The following is a 25421-nucleotide window of genomic DNA, read 5'->3' as shown; positions in this document are numbered from 1 at the left end:
TCTAAATCTTCCCAAGCTTGGTTTTTTAGGTCCAGCTTCCTTGTTCTTATGGCTTCTTTGTATGCCAGTCTAGATGCTCTAACCACTTCTGTGTCCCTGGGTTTTTGTTTTAATGCCGCTCTCAAGGATCTGTGTGTTGCCGAACATGCGGCGTCAAACCATCTAGGACCAAGCATTTTGCTTTTACCAATTGGTTTTGTGAGGCGTTCGGCTACATACCCACATAAAGATTCAAAATTCCCTATAACCTTTTCAGGTGTGGTTGTAGGTGTTAAACATGCCTCGAACTCAGAGCTATATCTATTTAGGATCTCAGCCTCAAGACCTACCGCGTCTATTTTGCCCCATTTAAGTGTAATACCTTTGTTCCTACTATACTTTACAGGTTGCTCCCAGACAGAGTGTTTGGGTTTAACGGGACAAAGCAAGGATACATTTAGAGGATTGTGATCACTGGCAGCATTAGCGATTACTTCCAGCTTGTCAACATGATGGAGGTGTCCACTAGAGACAATTACAAAATCAATAAAACTCATCATACCTCTACTTCCCTGAAACGTCGGTATTGGAGCAGAATTTGGACCAACCCAGGGTTCCACTATACATAGATCATTTAAGATAATGATGTTGTTTAGAGCGTCCCCCTGTGGTGTATGTTTGAAGTGTAACAGGGGTTGGTCATGGGAGTCACTTAAACCACACGCCTTCGAGTCCCCGTAGGTGCATAATGAGCAGTTAAAATCTCCCACCCAAATGACAAATAGTAGGGGTTGCGCGAGGCGTGCCCTGGCTATGGCCTCCTCCAAATTCAACATTACGCTTGTCTCTTTGTTGTCAAAGATGTTGTAATACCAATTAATCAGCAGCAATGGTTCAGGAAACAAATTAACCAACATTAACACTTGAAACCATGGGGAATCAACTATCTTAGAAATTACAAGTTTACATAGTTTTAAGGATGTTGCCATCATTAGGCCCCCTTTTGCCCTACCCGCTTGTGGGGGTATCGCAAGGGTATTAAAAGCTTGATAGCCCTCGATGTTCTGAGTGGATCGGCTCCAAGTTTCCTGAAAGCACAGGATGTCATAGTCACCCACAAAATCTAGCCATGCCTCGTCCTCCAATCTTGAGGCGAGCCCAGCGATATTCCAGGAGATAAGGCGCATCCTTACAGCACTTTGATTTTGTCTACCTAATTCAGTTAGTGCTTCCGGATTATGCCTTAAGATGATTGGACTTGATTCGCTTTCTTTAGTGTGGCCAGCCTCAGGAACTTGGGGGTTGGATGTACAATCATCACCAACAGAAACATTTTCCCGTGAATTATCAACACAGTTTTCTCCCTTCTCCCTCTGGCTCGGCTCTCCTGATATCAGAGCATTTGTGTCGCCGGGAGAACTCAATGATAGTCAGTCTATCTCTTCCAACCCTGCAAGTGCATCAAAGCGGTTTCTTAGGGGGATATTACTAGGAAACCGTCCTAGATAGTCTTCCCCTTGGAATCGTGGTCTCAGATCATTATGCCGGGTTTGCAAGGGGTTGTTATTGTTATAAATTGATCCCCTAAAGAAACCGTCGCACTGTTGTCGGGGGCCCCAGTTGTTTTGGATTGGCCAATCGGCTCTATTTCTCCGGTCCCACCCATGGTGTGTTTCACTGTTTGATGTCTGCCCAGTGTTTTTATAAAGCAAAGTCGCGGGAGGAAGATGCAAATTTGGATAAAAATATTCTAGACCTATACATTGAATATCCCCAGCTCTAGCAAATCTTGGTTTACCGCAGATGATATTTTTTACCCAAGTATCACTGAAGTTGATCAGAATACAGTCCCCCTCTAGGTCCTTATCACTTGGGCCCACCCAGGGAACTCTGCGTACGCTAAGTATTTTTGTTTTAGATTCAGGAGGGAGTGGTCTGTTGTTATTGAGCCAGTATATTACTTTGTTTTTTAATTCCTGGTTCGATTCCATTTTGTTGAACAAAACTGGGGGTACTCCTGTGAGTATTGCCATAAAAGGAGCTGAATCTGGGGGCAAATTTACAGGTGGTGGTTTCCTTTTAAGTGCTCTCTCGTTATCATTATTTCCTGCAGGCCCCTGCAAAGATGTTTGTTTTGACCCTTGGGTGGTTCCCTGTTTGGAAGTAAGAACTTCTGATGTTAGTGCTGTGCTACCCATATTTTGATTAGGGGGCCCCACAATGCCCACCACTGCAGGTTTGGTACGAGCTAAAGGAACAGATTTTGTTCGTGCTAAGGGGACCGATGCTGCCTTAGGGTCAGCAGGTATAAGTGTTTCGGGTGGTTTGCTGGCATTTTTATTTACTTCCCCTTTCTTTAAATTACTATTATTGGCGATACTGTTTTTATTATAGTTATTAGTACCCCCCGCCTCGGGTAATTTGTTTTTAATTACTAGAGTTTCAAGGGAGTCAGCATTAAGAGAGATAAGGTGTTCCAGTTGGTCTAGTTTTAGATTAACAATTTGAATTTTCTCTAAAACAGGCAACAAAAGCATCTGAACCGATTTCTCAATTACCCCCAAGAGACGATCATTATTATTAGTGTTGAATGAGAAGATTTTCTGTCCCGCGTCAGCTGGGTGAGTGCCCTTTTGTTTGGTTAGATTTGTCGGGACTTTAGATGGCGTTGGCTTCGCTGACTTAGTTCTAGTTCCTTTTCTATGGTTTCCCCCTCTTTTACGTTTGTTCAGATTGTTTGATTCCCGCTCACAGTCTACTACTTGATCTTGTATATGGATGGGCCCATTGCTGCTCAAATTGCCGTCTAAGGCATTATCCCCCATAGTACCTGATGAAATAGGTATAAGAGTAGATGTGGATGCTTCAATTTGGGAATCCCCTGGGTCTGCTATCATAATTGTCAGAGAGTCAGAGAGTGCCACTAGGTTTGGACTAGCCTCTAGGTTGCTATCTGCACTATCAGCATTCTTCTCGGGAGTGGGTGCCTTATTGGGTGTGATTTTAAAGGCAATATCTCCCAGGGATGAGCGTTTGCCTGTTATTAGATCTAAGGACAAGCGCTTTTCGGTAAGGATTATTTCTTTTTCCAGGATAACAGTTGCCCGAGTTATGAAATCGTCTAAGGTTCCAGTGGCTTTCCCATTGTTCGTTTTTACGGTAACCTGTCTACCCTTCCCTGAACGCAAAGACATCATATGGGTTCTGGGAAACAACTAAATGAATAGTAGTACTATAACTTACAATCAAACAGTTTAAAATGAGAAGTCTGGGATGAAGAGGGAGAGCAGCCCAGATGGAGCGGGCGTGGGTGCCTGGGACACCTAGAGAGTGGAGTCACAGCCCACTTGCTCGCAGCCCTCTGCCCCTGTTTTTCCCCAACAGCAGCTTTAATCCAGTGAGGAAAGCGCCCCTCTGCACAGCGGAATCCGGGCTACGGTTTCCGCGAGGCGTGGGCAGAATTGCGTTAAGTGACCTCAAGGAATCCAAGATGGCAGTACCAGGTTTGCTAGGAGGTCCCAGAGAGTACAAGGTAAGCCGGTATTTGCTCACCCGGTCTTTGGGTGCGGGGGTGCGGGGGTGGGGAAGGAGGGAGAGCAGCCCAGATGGGGCGGGCGCGGGTACCTGGGGCTCCTAGAAAATGGAGTCCCAGCCCTCTTGCTCGCAGCCCTCAACCCTCAACCCCTGTTATATCCCAACAGCGGCTTTGACCAATGAAGAAAAGAAAAGAAAAACGCTCCTCTATGAGGCAATGCCCACACAGCGTGAAGGAAGCTGGAATTAATGACAGCAAGCAAAGAAAGGAGGGAACAAAGGAGTGTAAAATGCTCCCACAATGAGAGGCAAGAGAAATTTTCACAGTACCTTAGTCAACAGTCCTAGTGGAAGGGCAGAATCCAGGAACATACATGGAACATACAAGTTAAGGGGGGTGGCCCTGCCCTGGCTCCAACTGGCGATGACGGGCAAGGACGGGCCCGCCCTTGCGCTTGGGAGGCTTAAATGCAGCCCGGGCGCTGCGATGACGTTAGCAGTGGGCGCCCGGGACTGAGCACTCTGGGGGTTGAAGTTTTTCAAAGGGCCGTTCCCCTCACGGCAGTGATGGTAGCAGAGTTCGTGGTGTCCGTGGTGCAAGGGGCGAACAGGTGAGCCCGTGTGTTGAGCCGTTCTCCTCACGGCGTGCTCGTGCAGTTAATAAATCTCCACCAGGTCTAGGTTCATGTACTCACAATGCGACAAGCAGCAATGCTCTTAATGAAAGTTCCAAAATACGTAATCCCAAAAAAGGCTCCACACTGAGAGATAAAGAGCAGGTACCACGGGATTAAATGTAAGGCAGAAATAAAGTCACGCAAATCACTGCGTCAATGCCCCATAAATGTTCCTTTGAAATGAGCACAAGGACGCTGTTTAAAAGGCACAGCGCAGTAGTAAAGGACGGATACTTATTTACGCGAAGAAACCAATGCAATCAGCTGTTTCCAAACACAGCATGAAACGAAGACTGAAAGCTGCTACGAGAGAATAAACTGCTAAGACTCTCTCGAGAAAGAAAAGCAATTAAACACAGTGTCTGACACGGGATGAGTGCTCCAGCTCTTCTCTCCGTCTGTTTAGAAATGAAATACCTTTAAATCCAAGAAGTTGTCAGAAACAAAGACTGCTTCACCCTGACAAGCTCCGTAACCTCCGAAAATCAGATAGGTCTCACGAAGGCGGGAAAAGCAATAAACCAGCTGCATTCACTTCCTAGAGAGGCCGGGCATATGCATACAGATCCTCTGCACGGCTGACCGCAGCTTTTCCTTCCATCCGATCTTTCCTGCTTAGCTCCACCAACTCACGCGCACTTGAGGCCCAATGCTGCGGGAGTATCTCATTCGTTAACCTAAATCTAGCTAGGTGGTCCCAATGTATAGACAAACCAGAACAAGCGACTTAGATATTTCTCAGGAGTGGTGGGAATCCGAAATACCTGTTCGTACTTATTTGTTAGTCCACAACATAATAATACAGACACGGTAAAGTTTGAAGAGTTTATTTTATAAACCTCGCATCCTAAGATGCAGTACTTTGGCTAACACTAGCAGACTAACAATACAGATCAGAATCATTAGCATTATTACAATACCATATAGAATGAAAGGAGCAATCATACTATTAATGACAGTGGTATACGGCCACACTCCTTTCACTATAATCTAATACATTATTATTATTAGACTATTAGAAGGTCTCTTAGGCTAACAGGGGGGACCCCATACCATATAGATCAGCTTAGTAGAATCACATCAAAGGATCAGCTCTCACAGCATGCATCAGCTCTTCTTGTTTGAATGAATGTAAAACCAAACTGTTCTGCAATATTAAAGACGCATGTCCTTCAAATATTGGCAGCTGTATGCATGATATGTCTAACAAGTGTCTACGATCAATCTAAACACAACACTCTGTACCTTCTAGTGACCCAGACGCGTTCTTTGCATGATGTACAGACCAAGGGCACATTTCACGGATAAGAATGTGCAACAACAGTTTGTTATCCTGTAAGGCAAAGTCGAGTCAGCATTTTACAAAATGAATAACACACAACAACAGTGTCGTGTGCAGCGCAGCAGAAATGACAAGCTTGCTTGTTAACTATGATCTCGGTTATGCTAACTTAGTGTTGTAAATAGGGCGTGGCTTAGTCCATCTCACAAAGGTATCAGAGCTCTTTACATTAGCACCGGTTGCGTTACAGATGGACACATTCATTTTTATTAGGCACAAATAGTATGTTCTTGCTGAGCTAGCGAGCTGTGATAATCACAAGTGCTGTCAGTTGACCAAGCCTTGCATCATTGTGTTTCAAGCTTGTTTACTGTAACAAAACAATACTTTATCAACGGTCATGAATTTTCATTGTACAGGCCTCATTTTTCATTGAGTATTATAAAACTGAACAAGACAAAATGGTTTCCATGCAGGACAAGCAGTGCGGAGTGGGTCCTGGGTCCTTTGTCAAGAGGGCATCTTGTTGGATGTGAACCACCTGGCAGGGTCTTTAAACGCCAGGGCAGACAAACTCAACTTGCGACACCTAGCAGGTCACAAATGGCAGCGATGCTCTGTGCTACCTCGAGTGTAGCTGCCATTTGTGACAGCAATTGGGAGAAACGTGGCTCAGTCTATTCACCATTTCAGAGAGCATGCAATGTCAACACTATTGCCCGCTGCTATTCTCAAATAGCTCCTCTCTCATAGACTCATTCCACCTGTAAAGGAGCTCTGAACTTTTTTATGCTTTGATGCATCTGACTCTCCTGCCCACAGTTCTGAAGAAGATCAGAAACGAACATGCCCAAATCATCCTAGTGGCTCTTTGTTGAGCCAGAAAAGTGTGATACCCATAGCTTCTGGGCGTGAGCATCTGACCTCCGAACAGGCTGCTGCTTAAGGAGGATCTTCTGTCACAGCAGCAGTGCAATGTTTTGCACTCTGGCCTGCACAATCTACACCTACATGCGTGCAGTTTGAGTAGCAACAGTTTACTGCCTTCAACCAACATCCTGAAGTAGTGGATGTCATTTTAGCGGCCAGGCAACCATCGCGAAAAATATTTAAGCCAGATGCTGGGGTAAGTTTGTGACCTGGTGTAATTCCTGCCATACAGACCCATAAGAGGCAAAGTTGTCAGGTATTTTGCTTATTGTGAGGTAATTAGCCTAGCAAGGAGTTGCTGGGGGTTGGGGATGGGTGGGTGGGTGGGTGGGTGGTAGGGTTCGATTTTGATCAATCGCCTCACTTTTTTCTGTCTAGATTGTTTTGTTATGATGTTCTGCGTGCACTTGTCAACACATTCATACCCATTATAGCTATGGTCACTTGTGATGATGGCGGGTAGGCTTTCCACCATTTCTGATGTAAATTTTGTTACATGTAATGTGCGGGTTTGAACAACACTAGGAAAGGTAAACATGTATTGAATTATTTGCAGCGCCATAAAGCAGATGTGGTTTTTCTGCAGGAAACGCATTTGTCCTCCTCCTCTCCTACATAATTTGGCTGTGGTTGGGGTGCGCACCCCTACTTTGTGAACTATAGCACATACTCCAGAGGAACTGCCATACTTATACACAAAGTCTACCCTTCCAATTGTATAAAGTGATCACTGATAGAGCGGGTCGTTACACATTGGTGATGGGGCGGTTGATGGGATATACCCTTGCTTTAATTTGCATGTATGCGCCGAATGTGGATGACCCTGATTTCTTTCACTTTCTGCATGCCTTATTGCTCTCCTTGGATGCTGATTATGTTTGCTTAGGGGGATATTCTAACCTACTTCTATGACCCGTCCTAGACAGTACAGTATCTTCCCCTGCCGTGAACCCCCGAGCCAACAGGGTACTTAGGGACATCTGTGACTCCCTTGGTCTAATCAACATATGGCGCATGCGCAGCCCTGACGACTCTGCTTACACCATTACTCAGCCCCCCATGACATTTGGACTCAGCTGGACTTTTGTCTTGTCACCCATACCATACTTCCTTGGTTTCGCAATATGACCCATCTGCCTAGAACGTATTCTGACCACTCACCGGTCTGTATGCATATCCCGATCCCCAGGCCAGAGGGAGTTGAGCGACAGTGAAGATTCCCAGGGCAAGCCGTAAACGATGTGGTATTCTCTGCCGAAATCCGAGAGTCCATAATGACTTACTTTGATCTCAATGTGGGCTCTGTCAGCACATGGGAGACTGTTTGGGTGGCATTAAAAGTGTACATATGGGAGGAATGTATTGCGAAGCACACTGGGGTTTTGAAGTCATTGAGTGGCACACTGGCTTGCTTAGAGGACCGGCTGAAAGCATTAGACACGGACCTACTTGTACACTCGGACCTGATTAAGCAGGCCAGTCACCTGTTGCTATTGGCAGAATTCCGGGAGGCGACGAAGAGTGAAACGAACTTCCTGGGGAAATATGCAACTGCCCGGCGATACAGTGAGGGGGACAGGCCAGGTCATACACTTGCTCAGTTGTTGCAGCCTTGTGTGGGGAAGACTTACATGGCAACCATTCATTCAGAGGACTGACAGCTTCACACAGACACAGCAGAGATCAGGGATGAGTTTTGTCGATATTACACAACTTTATACACTACGCGCGCGCAGCAGGACGAGGACGACTGCAGGGCCTATTTAGATGAGATTGCTATGGTATGGCTTGAGGATTATATGCAAAAATTCTTAGCAGAGCCATTCTCTCAGGAAAAAATTGTCAGTGCCATCGATGCCTTAAATGGCACTACAGTGCCTGGATTAGATGGCTTCACCGGCGTTTTTTATAAACATTATAAAAATATACTGGCACCTTCTCTTCTCGCGGTATACAACAAAGCCCTGGAAAATAAATCATTGCCCCAATACTGTGCGAAGCCGTAATTGTTTTACTACCTAAGCCTGGCAAAGATCCATTGAGCTGCGGTTCTTATAGGCCGCTATCGCTTCCAAATTTGAACTACAAAATCCTGGCCAAAATGATTGCGTTGAGGCTTGCGTTACTCTTGGATCGCATCATATCGTCAGTGCAATCTGGTGTCGTTCCCCATGGGTTCACCGCACTGAATTTGCGTACATTGTTTGCAGGACTACATAGACTCACTCCAGAGCTCCCGGCTGCGGCGGCCCTGTTGGACTCCGAAAAAGCGTTTGATTAGCTCGAATGGCCTTTTATATGGGCCGTAATGAGGAAACTGGGCATTACTAAGGGTTTGATAGACCTTACGGCATTGCTGTATGCCTCTCCCACTGCCAGACTTCGCATTAATGGTACTTTATCCCCCCTTTTACTCTCACACGTGGCACCAGGCAAGGATGCCTGTTGTCTCCTTTACTATTTATATTGGCATTAGACCCCTTCGTCCGCCACTTTCAGGAGAAGCATCTCCACAGAGGTATACAGTTCCAAACGGGCCCCCTGCTCCTGTCACTCTATGCTGATGGCATTGTTTTATATGTCTGCGGCCCCCAAACCAATCTAGATCCACTGATCCGAGAGATTCTTCATTTTGGTGGATACTCTGGACTGGGTGTTAACTGGAGTAAGTCCGTCCTGTTCCCTTTGACCACTGGCACCATTGAATGGGAATGGAAATTCCCGCTGACATGGTGTCACGACTCGTCCAGGTATTTAGGTATACAAATACATAGAGAAACGGATCAGATGTTACAGCTAAATTACGGTTCAGCTATATATAACCTTGAAACGCAGATAGAATCCAGGTTAAAACTTCCACTCTCTATGTCCAGCAGAATTGCACTCATGAAGATGGTAGTTCTCCCAAGGTTTTTATACATGTTTCACAATATTCCCATCCCGCTCCCAGACAGCTTCTTCAAGACCCTCCGATCACACGTCATCCGGCTCGCTTGGGGGGGCAAGCGACCCAGGATCCGCTGGGACACCATGACCCTGCCATACGAAAGGGGGGGACTGGTGGTCCCGGACTTCAGAGTGTATGATCTGGTTGCGCAGGCCAGCTTTGCCCACTCTTGGTACTATCCAGATGCGTGCATTCCCTACGGGAGACATGAGTCTGATTTGGCAATTCCGACTTTGCTTTCCGCCCTTCTGCCCCAGGGCTTTCCTCGTGACCCTAGGGATATTCAGACTGTATCTACCACGAGCTGGGCGTGTTGCAAACTGTCATGGATCACAGGACATGGCTCCCTGTATTCCTCTGACATCCCTATAGCACACAACCCATAGCTCCCTATCACAGAAGAGAACCTGGTTCTGCGAGTACTTAAATCCCATTCCATGGTAAGGTTTGGCGACTTGTTCCCGGATGGGCATGTCTTTGACAATGCTGGTAGAGACAGGGTGTCTAGCCTGACCTTCATGGACCAGTTTATTTTTATCAGAGTACGCAGGGCTCTGCGTTCCAAAATATCGGAATACCCGCTTAAGCTGCAGTCCTTTGGACCACTGTCTCTCGTCATTACAAACCCTGATGGGACTCGATTGATATCGAAATTTTATAAGGCTTGTATAAATCAGGATCCTGTGCCACAACACTAAGATCCGGGCTGTCTGGGAGAGGGACTTAGGGCATCCTATCCTTGACAACCAATAGGCCTACTGCTGTGCACAAACCAGGGACATCTCCCTCAACAGCAGGCATAAGTTGATACACTTCAATACTTATGGAGGGCATACATGACCCCTGCTAAACTTCATGCGATTGACCCTTCCAGGCCGCACAACTGTAGGAAATGCAACAGCCCTTACGCTGACTTCCCCCATTTGACATGGTCCTGCCCCAAGATTGTGGAGTTTTGGGTAGCCGTCTTTGAAACACTCTCGCAAATGACACAGCTGGAAATAGCCCCCTCCTCAGAGGTTGCGCTTGTAGGATATGTCCATAACATGCCCAGAATATTACGGAAAATCATTGCTCTAGCACTGCTTTTTGCTAAATGAGAGAAAGCGCTTCGATGCGGCAACAAATTAACTCCTACAAAGAGTGCATGGCTTGCCAGTCTTACTTTTTGCAACACAAATTGTGAATTGTATGCCACATTGCTTCCACCCTAGTCTCGACCAAAATATATCTGGAGCCCGCTCAAGATCTATTTGCAGAACTTGGACCCTGGTGCCCCTACCCAAACTCCTGATGGTATAGTCCCGAACGGCGTGGGTTGAACAGCCTGCAAGGGGGTCAGTATTATTTTCATGATATCATGTAAATCGGATGGTGGGAGATTGCTTGTTATGGGATGATGTGTCAAGAGATAATTTAACTCGTGTTGGTCATATATTGTAACCTTGTGGATTTCCCTTTTATTTTTGTGTGGCATGGTTTCTGATAGCACTATGTGCGTGGGACTGTTAATAAATTTCACCAGGAACAACTGCTAAGATAACATTTACTGTATATGTTGGAATAATGATAAATAAAGTTTTAAAAAATGTTTATGATAGCACTATGTGCATGGGACTGTTAATATATTTCATCAGGAACAACTGCTAAGATAACATTTACTGTATATGTTGGAATAATGATAAATACAGTTTTTTTTTTTTAAAAAAGGACTTGCTGGAGGCACTGTTAAAAGTTATGTGTTGACCCTTTTGAATTTACTGGACCAACCGTCCTTACTTAAATCACCTGTTGTAATGTGTTTTCTTAATGATCTGGCTCATATGTTTCTACCCAAGCCTTTTGTGAAGCTACAGTGGGATCCTAATTTGATTCTTACTTTCCTTATTTGTACCCCATTTGATCTGATGCACAGCTGCTCTTTGTGTTTACTGACTCTCAAAACAGTGTTTCTCTTAGATTTAACTTCAGCTCATTGTGTGGGTGGGCTTCAAGCTCTGCCTGTTCATCTACTGTATACCATCATTTTCCTATGCAAACTGGTGTTGCTGACTAAGGTCACATTCTTGCTCAAGGCTGTGATGTCTCTCTTCATGTCAGACAATGCATCACCTTTCCGGCATTCTTTGTTTCACCTCACTTCTCGAAAGACAAGAGCGGCTCCATCGCTTGGGCCCCAAAAGAACTTTGAGCTTTTACATTGATCATACCAAGGAACATCTGGTGTATGAGCAGCTCTTAATATGTTCTCTGAGGCAAAGAAAGGTAAGGCAGTTCAGAAAAGGATAATATCAAGGTGGTTAGTATTCTGTATTAAAATCTGTGACTCACTGGCAAAGAAGCACTGGCCTGGAAGGTCTGAGGGCTCTTTCGACCAGAGCCAAGGGAGCTACAACTGGGTTAACATGTGGAAGGGCTATTCTGTAAACCTGTCAGGATGTGACATGGGCGTCAATCCACATGTTCACGAAGCACTGTTGTCTTGATAGCCAGGTATGCTAGGAAGGGTACTTTGCCTGTACAGTCCTGAAGGGATTTTTGGTCACAGGCATTCAACAGACCTACCACCTTGGTATGTTCAACTTTTGTGTATGTTCACAAGGGGAGGAATCTACTTTTAAAAGTAACTATCAGCAGAACAAGTTACTTACCTTTGGTTACGCTCCTTCTGATGGATCTAACTGAAGATTCCTCATGCCCCCCCAAATTTGGTGGAATGTACTCTTGTCTCCATATATAGAAAGGGCCCAATTTAGTGATAAGAACAGTGTCATATTTTATTACCTATCAAACTCTCCTTTCGACGGCATGGACAGTCAAGAAAGAAACTGACATCAATGTGCAGATGTGGCACTTATATGTGCTCCGGTGTTACTTCAGGGGCATTACAGAGTCGATGTGGAGTTGCATGAATCCCCCCTCTGTAGGCAATGCAAAAAAAAAAGATCCAGTCTAACACCTGGGGGTATACACCAGGTGAGGAATTTGCAGTTGGCTATATTATCCACCAGAAACAGTGTTACTGAAGGTAAGTAACTTGTTTAGCTGCCTTTTGGAAACAAACAAAACCTATTATAAGGAATTGAGGGGATATGCTACTTATCTTGGTTTGGGAGAAGTCAAAAGAGGGGACGTATTTGAAGGGACAAAAGTGGTTGTCTCTACCCGGAGATAGACTTAACCTTGGAAGTCAGGACAAAGAAGAAGATTGATAAAATGATGAGCAGCATGTGGAGAATAGTGTCCCAACCGTAATATGTCGTTTGTGAAGTATAACTTTGATAGCACTGCAATAATGAGCAGCGAGTGCAATGACAGTTGTGTGAATGCAGTCAAAGGCAGTGTGAGAAGTGTACTGTCATTACATGTCTTGTGATGATTGCAGATGGACTCACCAGGTTTTTGTTCTGTTTTTCAGTGTATTCACAGAGATGTAAAACCAGAGAATATCCTCCTCACAAAGCAGGGCATCATCAAGCTCTGTGACTTTGGCTTTGCACGAATTCTCAGTAAGTGGACACATGCCCAGCACCATGCAGTTACTGCCCCCACTGTGCCCAAAATGGGGTCTGTGTCTAAGAATATCTACTATTGTAATATTTGTACATTTTATAAAGGTTCTTGGAGGGAATATCCTTGGCTGTCTGCCTTGGTGCATCCCTTTGGCAGGCCTCACCAATGGTGCTGCTAGTTCTTAAGTAGGGTGGGCCAGTAGTGTATGGAGGACCCCACATCATTGCAACAATTTTTTGGCTCCCCATAAAATGACAACAGTTGCTCCCACTGACCGCTGTGATTAGTTGGCTACCTATTGTGGCAGCAGTCAGCACAATATGAGGGGCCAAAATATTCAACATTTGATTGCCTTACATTAATATAGATTGCTTTATATCAACCACAGTAGTTCACATAGAAAAGGTTTTCATGTATGAAGCATACTGGATGTGCCTTTTGAGCACACTGCACTAATTCACAAAAGTTACTTTGGTCTGCATGCATTATGCTGGTTTAAAATTTCTTTGTGTTGTATATATGTTGGTGAATCATAGGTAAACCACTTGCAGGCAAATCAAATATATTGGCTTATGTGAGAAACCATATGTTTTCATTAGTGTGATTTTTAAATACTGCATATTTGTATGATACCAATAAACTGAATTATATCAGCTGCACACTCTTGTGTGCTTATTTTGGATTGGTGTATGTAAACCAAAAGCTAGCATGTATGTCTAACACAATTGCGTTTGTGCACAATGAATCAGATTTCAGGCATACTGTGTTGCCTCACTCTTAATGCCTTTCTTTGAACATTTGAAGTTACCCTTCAAAAAACGGGTATACTAATATCAAAATACCCTTTGTCTGTATTTTTTAAAAATGTTTCATCTACCCTAATGCTGTAGCATCTTACTGTTTGCATTACCTTTCATAGTGTGATGCAAAATGTGAACCTCGTCAAAAAGGCTGGTAGGTTTCCCACTTCAAGATAGTAATTTAGAAGGGAACTCTAAAACCACTCATATGTACAAGACATTAGTCATCTTTGCGAGGATATAGAGAATTCCCTGCCGGTGGGGAATCATTTTAACACATTGCCTCTGTCATATGTCTGTTTGATGGTTCTCCATCAGTGGAAGATCCTGCAATGAAAGACTTACTATTTCCTCAGTAGATTGGTGGATTTCTAGTAGCCAACCATCAGGAAGTTCCCCATTTAATGTATGGTGTGTTGGCATCTGTAAGGGTGGTAGAGTGCAGAATCTAGTGAAGTCTGCACTTTGTGTGTACATTTTTCTCCAAAGTGCCTCCTGTGTCCATGGTAGGAGCTAGTCCGATGACCTTCTATCACTTATATTGTTTCAATAGACTGGCTGCCCCAAAGTGGGAGCCTTTCTTCAAAAATATATAACAGAGGCACCTTCCAAGATGGGAGCTATTTCCTAGCACAGAGGGGATATTTCTGGGGTTTTTCTGTCTGGGGCCACCATGGCTGACATGGCATACATGGACTGAAAGAAATTTGGTGAGAGTAATGTGAAAAGGGCTACACCTAATCAGTGCAGCCGTCCTGCCAGAAGTATTTTCCCAATAACAAAGCTGGCATTGGCTTTCCCTTTTGAAAAATTGCAATCCCCCTACCTCCACATAAGGTACTGGAAATGAGAGGCGGGCAGGTTTTTGGTGGATGTACCATTACTGCTTTTTGTAAACCACCTCCTTAGTAAGTCCCACTTACTTTTTGATTCTTCAGTACTATTTAGGGAAATGCTCAGAAATCCTCAGCAGAGACTTATTAGCCCTTCTGAAATGAACCTCACCTAAAAATTGTGAGTTCTTTGCTCTTGTAAGTTGCTTCTGTGATAAAGAAGTTTGCTCCTATGTATCAATAACAGCACATTTCTTTGTTTTTCTCTAGGTCTAATATTTGTATTTCACAGAGCAGTTATGCAACATTTGCTTCTAAGTTTGGCAAGTTTGAACATGGTGGGTTTGAACCCTCCATTGCTTAGGCCGTGAAGGTCAGGTCCTGAGTTCTGCCCCCATTTTACTAAGGATATGACCTCCATGTCCTTTCACCGGGGCTTTCCCACTCTTATTTCCTCTCTCATGTATTGCGCAACATGGTATAAGAGTGGCGCAAACCTTACATGTGATTTATGAAGTCATGCAAGGCCACTTTGACTGACCTTGAATGGCTTCATAAATCTGAAGTTAGGCAACGCAGCGCAAATTGCTGTGTTGCCTTACTCTGCTCCGGGAAGGCATTCCATGGGCTTGTGTGGGTGTTTCCACGTAACTTCCATGTTTTTTACTTAAGTACAGAACTGGTAGACCTGGGAATGCGCCAAAAAGATATGCCTTCTATGGTGAGGCGTAACAAGTTCAAATATCTTAATTTCTTCTTGTTACTTCCTCTTTCTATGTGCACTGAATTCTACAGCACAATTAGAAAAAGGAATATGCCTCTCAGTATTGTTTTTGTGCAGGAAGGTGTCCCTTCTGGCACAAACATTATCCTGCATGCATCGCAGGCACCCTTGCACCATGGTTCAAGGGTGCCTGTGGTGGTGCTAGACTGTCAAAAGGGTGCCAGCTCAGGGGAAGAGGCAGGAATCGACATATTGCCTTAATTACAACACATTCTTACCCTTTCCCTGTCACACAGCGCAGCAAGGTGACTTGCTGTGCTGCACTGCTTGACATTCTTGTTAATATGCCCTCAAATTGGGCCAAAAGTCCCCACAGCAAAAAGCAATACCAATCCTGAGTCTGGTCATCTTGTTCATCCTCCTCATGTTCTTATGATGACACATTACAGTACAGTAAGATCTGTTCTTCAGCCTGTTGTTACTATCTGTCCACAGAGTGAGAATGAATCCCTGACATTCAGTTATAATGTAGGTGTAGTCAAAGTCGAATGTTGAGTCATCTTTGTGAAAGCTTCTGGATTTGGCCAGCATCATGTTCCTTTGCTGCAAAATGACAACTTCTCGCTCCTTCTGTGTTCCACATATTCATTTATGTGCTGTTTCCAACTGGTATTTTGTCTCAGCACTCCCTTTCGGTTACAAAAAGCAACAGCTAGCCCTTAGAAAAGCAAGTGCATAGTTTTCTTCCGAACAACAATTTAGCCAAGGTTTTTTCCAGTGGTGCAATGTGGGGTGCCTCAATAGTTCCTCTGTATCTGATAGAGTGCCCCAGAAACCATAGTTCCCATCATTTTGTTGATGTACAAGGTCATTTTGATTTTGGGATTAAATCCTTCCACCCTGCCATTTGCTTTTGACCACAGTGAGGTGTTGCAAAATCGTTATTGTTTCTTCCATTGAAAGGAGTGCCATTATTGGACAGTCCAACCTGTGAAATGCCATAGAAAATATTTTTGGGCACAGATATCACCACATCCACTGCTGTGCAAGGTGCCAAAAGGATTTAAGGGAAGTTGGAATATCATTCATCACTTCCAGAAGCTATTGGCCTAAGGCAATGAACCTACAGAAATTAACACCTACTTTTTCCCTCACACCTCCTTTTAGAGTGACTTCTGGAGATGCTCTAAAAGCTGGTCTTTCCCAGGACACTTGACAGCTGCCTAACATTATCTCACACATTTTTGTCCAAGAAAGGAACCTATACCTTCTGGCACAGCATTCCTTTTTACACAACCATTCCATGGTGACCATAATGTGCCAGTTCAATGAACCTCTTTGCAGAGTGTCCTGAGGATCACCAGGCAAGTCCCTTCCTGCAGCAGAGACTTGTAGTGATGTGCCAGTTCACCATGCATATTGCAGAATCACTTCAGCTCCTGAAGTTCGATATCTGTGCGTTTTCTTGATACCGGTAGTTCTGCAGACCTAGGCTCATTTCCCTACATGTGGCGGAATCTTCTCATTGGAGTTTCTGCAATGGTTATGTGGGCCTGTTGGTCAGTTACAGCTGTGAATACACAAATGTATGAAAATGTGCTCATTCCCACAGCACTGTCAGGCTGCCTTCAGCTTGTGAGTAGGCAGATTCATGTTTTGTAGGAGACTGCCGGCTAACACTATCCTTTGGGCCTATGCTTGGTATAGACAATATGATCATGGATGACTTCAATTGTTGCTTGAGATTAAAGAGACCAGTTGTGATACATATTCTCTTTAAACAAGCCTATCAGGGCACATCAACAGAAGGAAAATTCTTGAAGTAGCTAGCCATACGCAGGAACAATCCAAGCACGAACATACAGGTTTTCCTGTGTAAGAACAGGTGTAAGGGCTGCTGCTTAGGCTGGATTTGATCCCATGCCCTTCCTTGGGTATGTGTAGTAAAATCGCATAGCTGTCTGCCAAAATTAACACTTGTCTTTATTGAAGGTTAATTCATCCATGGCCTGAACAGGAAAGACATTTACAAGCGCCTCATCATGTTTATGGAAAGATTTTCCAAACACCAGGAAATTATTGCTGTAGTTCAAACAGTTACAAACACCCTGCCCTTTCCATAGCCAATCCAAAGCTAACTTCTTTGTCTGAAATGATTCAGTGTCTACTTTTGTGTCAGCAAACACCAACCTTGTACTTGAGCTCTAAAGGGAGCGATGCCCTTTTCTGTCCTACACAGCATCCACCAATAATAGCATACACAAGAATATGAGTGTCAGTGGTAAAAACTGGAAAATCCGAATAGGATAATAGCAGAAACCATGTCTCTGAACTCATACATGCCAACTCTCCTGATTCAGGCGGGAGACTACCGATTTCAAGGCTAGTCTCCCGACTCCTGACTCCTGCATGCAAAAACATGATTCCTCAGCAGGCTTCTGCCGACAGGGACTGGTCTTGTGTGACTCAGATTAAGCACTGCCAGTAATCTGTTCCTTCACGCCGGCACACAATATGTTTGTCAAGCTCTCCCTGTCTCCCATAGCATTTTCTCTGTGCTCCTGGCAGATAAGGACAAATCTTATATTTTGCATGTCTAATATCCAGTCCTGCAGCAGCACACTTGGTAGTCCCATACATGAAAAAATGTAATTTTTTTTACTGTGTATATTATCTACTGACGGTCGCCAGTAGATAGTTATAGTTAGGACCGTGTTTCCATAGGAAATCCGCAACATTCTATTTGGAATAACTTTGGCGCCGATTGACGAATCCTCGCGAAATTCTCAAAATAGGTGGGGTGCTCCGCTCCGCTCCTACCCTGAAAGTCTCGGGGGGATTCGTCAAGCAGGGGCTGAGAAAAAGGGGGGGTCCCAAAACGCGTTTTCCCCATGCATTTTTCCATAGGACCTTTAGTCCGAGCTACAGCCCGAACGGCTGAACAGAATTACTTGAAATTTGGCAGAGAGGTAGCCCTCAGGTCAGGGATGTGCCTTTTGAAGGTCTCGTGTAAATCTGTTCAGTATTTCCTGAGAAAATCAATATATATATCTATGGGCGCGCTCCGAGCGCGTACCGTAAGCTTACCGTACGCGCACGCCGCCGTGCACGAGCACGATTCTGATTGGTTGTTAGATCTCAGTAAACATTCGAATCGGTCGAAACCAGGAAGTGTCGGCCGCCATTTTGTCTCTCGCAGTCTGAGGGGGTGAAAAACAAAGGTGGAGAACGTGAAAAGGGGGCAGAGTGGACAGTTCCTGACCCCCTAGCCTTTGTCAGGGGGTCCCAGAAGGACCCCCAAGGGCAAAAATTAATTTTAATTTTTTTTCGAAAAATCGCCGAATGCGCGTAGCGTACGCGCACGGCGTAAACGGACAAATTCCGCGAGGAAAAATTCCACGAACTTCGCGTAACTATTACGCGTACCGTACGCGCACGGCAAAAAAAAAATTCAAAGAGGAAAGCTTAAAAATAAATAAATAAAATTGTGAGGTAAGGTTGGCTCTTAAAAGAGCCGTTGGGTTAATACAGGGATGGAGGAAAGAAAGAATGGGAATATTATGAGCGTCTACAAACGTGCTGGTCTATCTTATTGTTAATAAGGGAAACACTGGTCTCCCCAAAAACAATAAGACCACAACACGTTGTACACCTCATTGAAACCCTCCGAAATCGAGGGTTAATGTCCAGAGGAGCAGAAGAAGGTGATGCTCCCACCTCAGAGGAAGGGCTCAGCTGAGCTGCCGATGATGTACTCGGCTGAGCTTCTGAGGTTGGGCTCAGGTGACTTACTGAAGAGTTTTCTCCAGTATGTCGAGCAAAGGTCCTGGGATGTTTATCCCTAAGGTGTCTCATCATAGAGTGATTTCCAAAGGAATACTTCTTCCTTGGATCTCCTCTAGATAAAACACGGTCACAAAGTGTGCAAGTGACCAATGGAGCATTGACCTTTTTCTGCCCCTCTGGAAGAGTAAAATACTCCCACACAAAAGAATCCTTTTGTTTCCTCCTTCTCTGTCTGACGATGGTGCTGCTAGGCTCACTCTCAGAAGAGGTCTGCTGCTCTGCCATTGTATCTCAATGTCAATTCAGCTCCTTCTCCTAGGGGATCTCAAGCAGTAATGAGGGGAATGGGTGTGGTGTGGGAAGTTTCTGGAACTGAAAGTAGTTTCAACCAATGAAAAGTGTTCTTTGTGGATCACATGACCTACCGTGCGCGCTCCGTAAGCTTACGGTACGCGCTCGTAAACAAGTACGCATGCGCAAACGTGACGCTTACGGAGCGCTTACGGAGCGCGTACGTAAGACGCACTCGCGCATGCGAATTACACGCCCCTGCGTAACCGTGACGTTGCTTCAGCGCAACGCGCATGCGTGTACGCGTACATCACATACGTATCACGTAAGCGCACTGTACTTATGACGTACGGAGCGCGTAGCGTCAGCTTACCGTACGCGCATCGTATCACGTAAGCGCACCGTACTTATGACGTACGGAGCGTGTAGCGTCAGCTTACCGTACGCGCACGGAAAAAAATGCATAAAAAAAAAAATTAACCATTCCATAATGCAGGATATAGTACATATATTATTTTATACATAGGTTTACCAAAAATCTCAAAAAAAAATTTGCATTTAAAAAACCGTACAAATTCACTGAAAAAACCATAGGTTTCACACACGTTATAGTTAGGAATTAGCATTTAAAAAACCTTGCAAATTCACTGAAAAAACCATAGGTTTCACACATGTTATAGTTAGCTGGACATTTCACTCATAAAAAACCAATGAAATTCCCCCGTTATAGTTAGTGCAGGCAACTATAACTCACGCGACCGCAATCCTCTGTTGATGCTAATACTGTATCTTTAGCTATACATATATTACAAATATTTATTTTTCATAAAGACACATATGTCATCAGTGATGTAATATTTGACATCATCAGCAGAGGATTGCGGTCGCGTGAGTTATAGTTGCCTGCACTAACTATAACGGGGGAATTTCATTGGTTTTTTACGAGTGAAATGTCCAGCTAACTATAACATGTGTGAAACCTATGGTTTTTTCAGTGAATTTGCAAGGTTTTTTAAATGCTAATTCCTAACTATAACGTGTGTGAAACCTATGGTTTTTTCAGTGAATATATATATATATATATATATATCATGTTAATGCCCAATCACCAGGTTGCCACGAATGATTTATTACAAGAGTGGGGAGAGCACACTCTGAATTCGTCAATGGGATTAATTAAAATACTCGTGAAACACATCGAAATTGCCCTAAATAAAATCAAAGAACAATTACAAGAAGTGGAAAAGGAATTAGACAATTTGAAATTAAGTGCAGAGATGCAAAAATTTAAGGATGACTCGGAGTGCCAAATAAATAATCATGAAGATGTGGTGCGCCAGAGAAAACACAACAAATTTATTCGTGATACAATAGACTAGGCAGAGGGGAGAATATTCACTTTTGCACGTAAATTTGATCCTTTGGGGGTAATTTCCCAGGAACTTCAAGCAGTTTTTCTTCCCTGACTTCTACAGATTTAAGTACAGAAGAACCAGAAACATCAACGGATGGCGCAAGATCAACTTTTTTAGGGGGCATGCGCCTTGTTCTACAACAACGCCAGTGGGAGCAAAATCAAATGGCGCAAAGACAAACACGAGGAAGGGGAAAAACTTGGTATCAAAGAAAACGCAACGAAGAAGACGAAGATGCAAGTACCCCAAGCGAAAAGATTGGTACGAAGACCAGAAGTATGAGGCAGAGGAAGGAACAATAATAAATGATGAACTCCAAGTTGTGAACCTCTCGAAGCGGGAGCTTTCTCAATCAGAAATCTCACTACTAAAAAGAGGAATCAATTTCTGTCCAATACAACAAATGGATTTTGCGCAAACAAGGATAGACCTTTATCTATACATACGCAAAATTAAACTGGCAAAGTATTTTTGGGAAAATCAAAATAAATCGAAACTTGTCCGAAAGAAAGAATCTAATGACTACTTAACACTACTTAATTTAAATGCAGAGGAAGGGGAGGAGATACCCCTAGAAACAGCTTGTCCGCAATTAGGGGCAGGCCTGAGCAAAAAACTAGCAAAATCAAAGTTTTACCCACAATTGACCCCTGGTAACAAAATTGATATATTTCAAGAGGCCATTATCCAAGATCTCTACAAAATGAAAGGATCTTAATATAAAGACAACCTATCCAAGTTGGAGAGGGAAGCTTTGGAAAAATTGGCAAAGGATCAGGAAATAGAAATCAAAATGGCAGACAAAGGGGGAAATGTGGTGATATGGGACCGAACATCATATGTTACAGAGGCACTTCGACAACTGCAAAATGACATGTATTATGAAAAGTTACCAACAGATCCCACAATGTCTTTCAAATTTGAAATTGAAAGGAAATTGAGGTTATGGACATCAAAAAATCTGATAGACGAGGAAGAAAGCAAATATCTATCAGTGGATTTCCCTAAATTAGCAACGATGTATTTCCTCCCGAAACTGCACAAAAATCCAAAAGAACCACCGGGAAGACCCATTTTGTCAGTGAAAGGTTCACTTTTTGAACCAATGGCAAATTACATTGATCGTTTTCTCATTCCATATGTAGCGAAACTACACTCATATGTTAAGGACACTACTGATCTGCTCATATCCTTACAGGAGGTGACCTGGAAAAGCAATTATTCTCTAATAACTATGGATGTAATTTCTCTTTATACTAACATTGACAATGATTTGGGTTTGAAAGCAATCAATTACTTCCTGCAAGAGAGAAACATTCATTATAAAGAAAATAAAGGAATGTTAATTGATATGATCTCACTATGCCTCACACACAACATCTTTTTATTCGGCAATGATCTATACCGTCAGAAAAACGGTGCGGCTATGGGCTTTTCATTCAGCCCGAGCTACACTTGCTTGGTAATGGGCTGGTGGGAAAAGGAGGTGGCATGGAATAAGAAATATGAACAACATATCACAAAAAGAATCAAATGGACACGCTACATAGATGATCTTTTGATCATCTGGAATGGGGATGAGGAGGATTTTCAGGAATATTTTGAAATTTTAAATAACAGCATAACAAACTTGAAATTTAAGTATGAAATCAACGGGGAAAGGGTAATCTTCCTAGACACTGAAATATATGTAAAAAATAACTGCCTGGAATCAACCCTACACCGTAAAAGCACAGCCACAAATGCCACACTCGAGGCAACAAGTTTCCACCAACCGTCTCTGATATCAAGCATACCATATGGGGAATTCCTCCGACTCCGAAGAATATGTAGTGAGGAAGAGGAATGGAGAAAACAAAGTGCAGGAACAATTAAGAGATTTGTAAAGAGAAAACACAATAAACACGTGGTAAAAAACTGCTGGAACAGAGCAAATAACAAATCACGAGACGAGTGTCTGATTACAAAAAAAGATCAAAAACAACAAGATGAGGAACCAATAAGACTGATAATGGATTTTTCTCAGGAATCTAAAGAAATTGTGGGCATCATTAAAAATAATTGGAAAATCTTGCAATTGGACAGCATTATGGGAGAGAAAATGGGACCTCAACCAGTAATAACTTACCGAAGAGCAAAAAATTTGAAAGATCGGCTTGTACATAGCCACATCAAAGTCAATCAAACAAAAGAAACATGGTTAAGGAAGAAAGGTTTCATAAAATGCCACAATTGCAAATCGTGCCAGATCGCTAAACCTACAAGCGAAACAACAATGGCAAATGAAAAAATCTGGCAAATCAAAGAATCGATATCTTGTAAAAGCCAATTCACAATCTCTATAATAGAGTGCCCATGCAATTTAAAATATGTGGGAAGCACCATATGTGAGCTAAAGAAAAGAATTCTTGAACACATTTGCGCCACAAAAAATAAAGATAAAGCCAATGCAGTGGCCAAACATATGGAACTACACCACAACAGCGATTGGAAATCCCTTAAATTTTATGGAATTGAGACAATACCTATCAATGCACGAGGAGGAAATCGGGAGAAACTACTTCGAGAGAAAGAATCACGTCATATTATAAACTTTAGGAGCATGACCCCTCATGGTCTAAATCAGTCTGAAGAACTTTATATACATCTCTAACAAACTGAGAAAGAAGATAGTAATGAGAGAACAGTGAACCATTTTTTGAATCTACCAAACAGCTAGAACTGGACCACGAGAAAAGGATCCAAAACACGACAGGAGCATCGGGATGATAAGGCTACCTTTCAAACTTGACCCGTACAATAGAATATTACATTCACACAACTTGAAAGAAAAGGTTTACTAGTAACTGAAAACCTTAGAACACTGCCCACTGGAGGGCGGCAATTTTCATATCAAGTCAAAGAAAAGGCTCTTTTTGAAGGGACAACAAATTTGATTTTGTTACAAAATAGCCAAAATAACTTAACGTGAAGTTTAATAGTTGATTGAAAACTGTTTTCAAAATGTTTCACTGTATGTATAATAATGAATGAAATGATGGTAAAAATATTAGCTAATGACCTGTGCTTAAGCCTACTCGCAGGGAATGAGTAAATTTGTAAGGGGACTACAACTCCCAGGAGTCCTGAAGTAAATGACCCGTCACTCATAGGAAATGATGTCACTGCATTTCCTTGAAATGATTTGTTTAAAATGTAAAGGTTGTCATAACACAAACAACCGTGATCAAGTCAACGGAGGTTGAAGAAACGCGTTGGTTGTATCTGTGTAATACGGATGAATATGACTAAAAAATAAATCAGACATTGATCAACAATCGCTTGAGTGCGATCCTATTTTCTTCTTTGTGGAGGAATTGTGGCATATATTGGCGGTGTGGTTCAACCACGAGGAAAACGCACCTTTTGATTTTGAGCGCCAGGATGTCCGGAGCCTTTGAACCGTTGTGGAAAATATATATATACATATGCATTTTGTCATGTATGGGACTACCAAATGTGCTGCTGCACGATTGGATGTTAGAAATGCAAAAACGTTTTTTCCTTGGCTGCCAGGAGCACAGAGAAAATATATATATATATATATATATATATATATATATATATATATATATATATATATATTGCCTACGGGCAATCGCCAGTAGGTAGTTATAGTTAGGACCTTGTTTCTATTAAAAAAGTGTTTTTTTCTTCAATGCTGAAAACAACAGAGCCTCGCAGTTCCAGCTGACCGCACCGGTAAGGGCCAGCAACAGCCTGAACAGACTCGGCAACAGTACCTTTCTTATTGCGGCTTACACGGAGGTGCGAGCCGGTCATGGCGTCCGTCGTGGTTGCGGTGCAAAGTGGAAGCGGTGCAGGGCGCGGTGTCCTCTCGTTGCGGTGCAGGCAGCAGCTCGGTGACGATCGTCCAGATGGTGTCGGTGAGACCAAGGCATTCGGTGCAGGGTGAGTGATGCTCGATGCGGTGCTGGCAGGTTGTGATGCAGGCAACAGAGCCGGTTGGCGGGAATTGGCGTTGGTCGACCCGGACGGCTGTGCGGGACGAGGCGTTCACAGGTGTTGAGCCAGAGGCGACCGTGTCGGTGAGACTAGGCCGGTGAAGTGAAGCAAGACGGTGTGGGCTGCGGTGTCCACAGGTCACGGTGCAAGCAGCGGCTCGGTGGCGGCGGCGGTCGTCACTGTTAGTGAGACCAGGGTTGTGGTGCGAGATGTGGAAGGTGCGGTCTGCGGTGCCCTCAGGACACAAGGCCAGCAACGGAGTCGGTGACAGAGTCACTCGCGGTTCCCTTTTCTGTGGCAACTGAAACCACGGTTCCAGGAGTGTTACCCAGAGGTTGGTGAAGTCTTTGCAGTCCCTGAGACTTCTGAACAGGAGGCCAGCTCGATTTCAGGCCCTTGGAGATACTCAGCGCAAGTAATTGAAATTGAAATTGAAATTGAAATTGAAATTTGTCTTTATTGCGTGATTGATAAAAGTAGAGAAAGTTCAGTCCAGTCCTTTCACTGCCCAAGGCAGAAGCAGCAGCTGCAGACCAACCCAACAAAGCAACAACACAGCAAAGGTGCAGTACTCCTCCTAGCAGCTCTTCCAGCTCTTCTTCTTGGCAGGTTCCTTGATTCCAGCGAGTTCTTTGAGGTCTTTTCTATCCCTGAGACTTCCAACAGGAGGCAGGCTCTACTTCAAGCCCTTGGAGAAAATTCTAA

At 43.7% G+C, this 25421-nt stretch overlaps 1 protein-coding gene across 1 annotated transcript in view; it reads left to right on the top strand.

The window, feature by feature from the left end:
* LOC146789841 (cyclin-dependent kinase-like 4) overlaps window positions 1–25421 on the top strand; it is a 516383-nt gene that overhangs the window by 324277 nt on the left and 166685 nt on the right. The window contains exon 5 of the mRNA XM_085632203.1: window positions 12768–12858. Coding sequence (XP_085488329.1) covers window positions 12768–12858 — 91 coding nt within the window. The remainder of the gene's footprint in view (window positions 1–12767; window positions 12859–25421) is intronic.

This window comes from Triturus cristatus, chromosome 10, assembly GCF_964204655.1.
Source record: "Triturus cristatus chromosome 10, aTriCri1.1, whole genome shotgun sequence".
NCBI lineage: Eukaryota > Metazoa > Chordata > Amphibia > Caudata > Salamandridae > Triturus > Triturus cristatus.
Note: the sequence above shows the minus strand (reverse complement) of the source record. Positions and strands in the feature narration are given on the sequence as shown.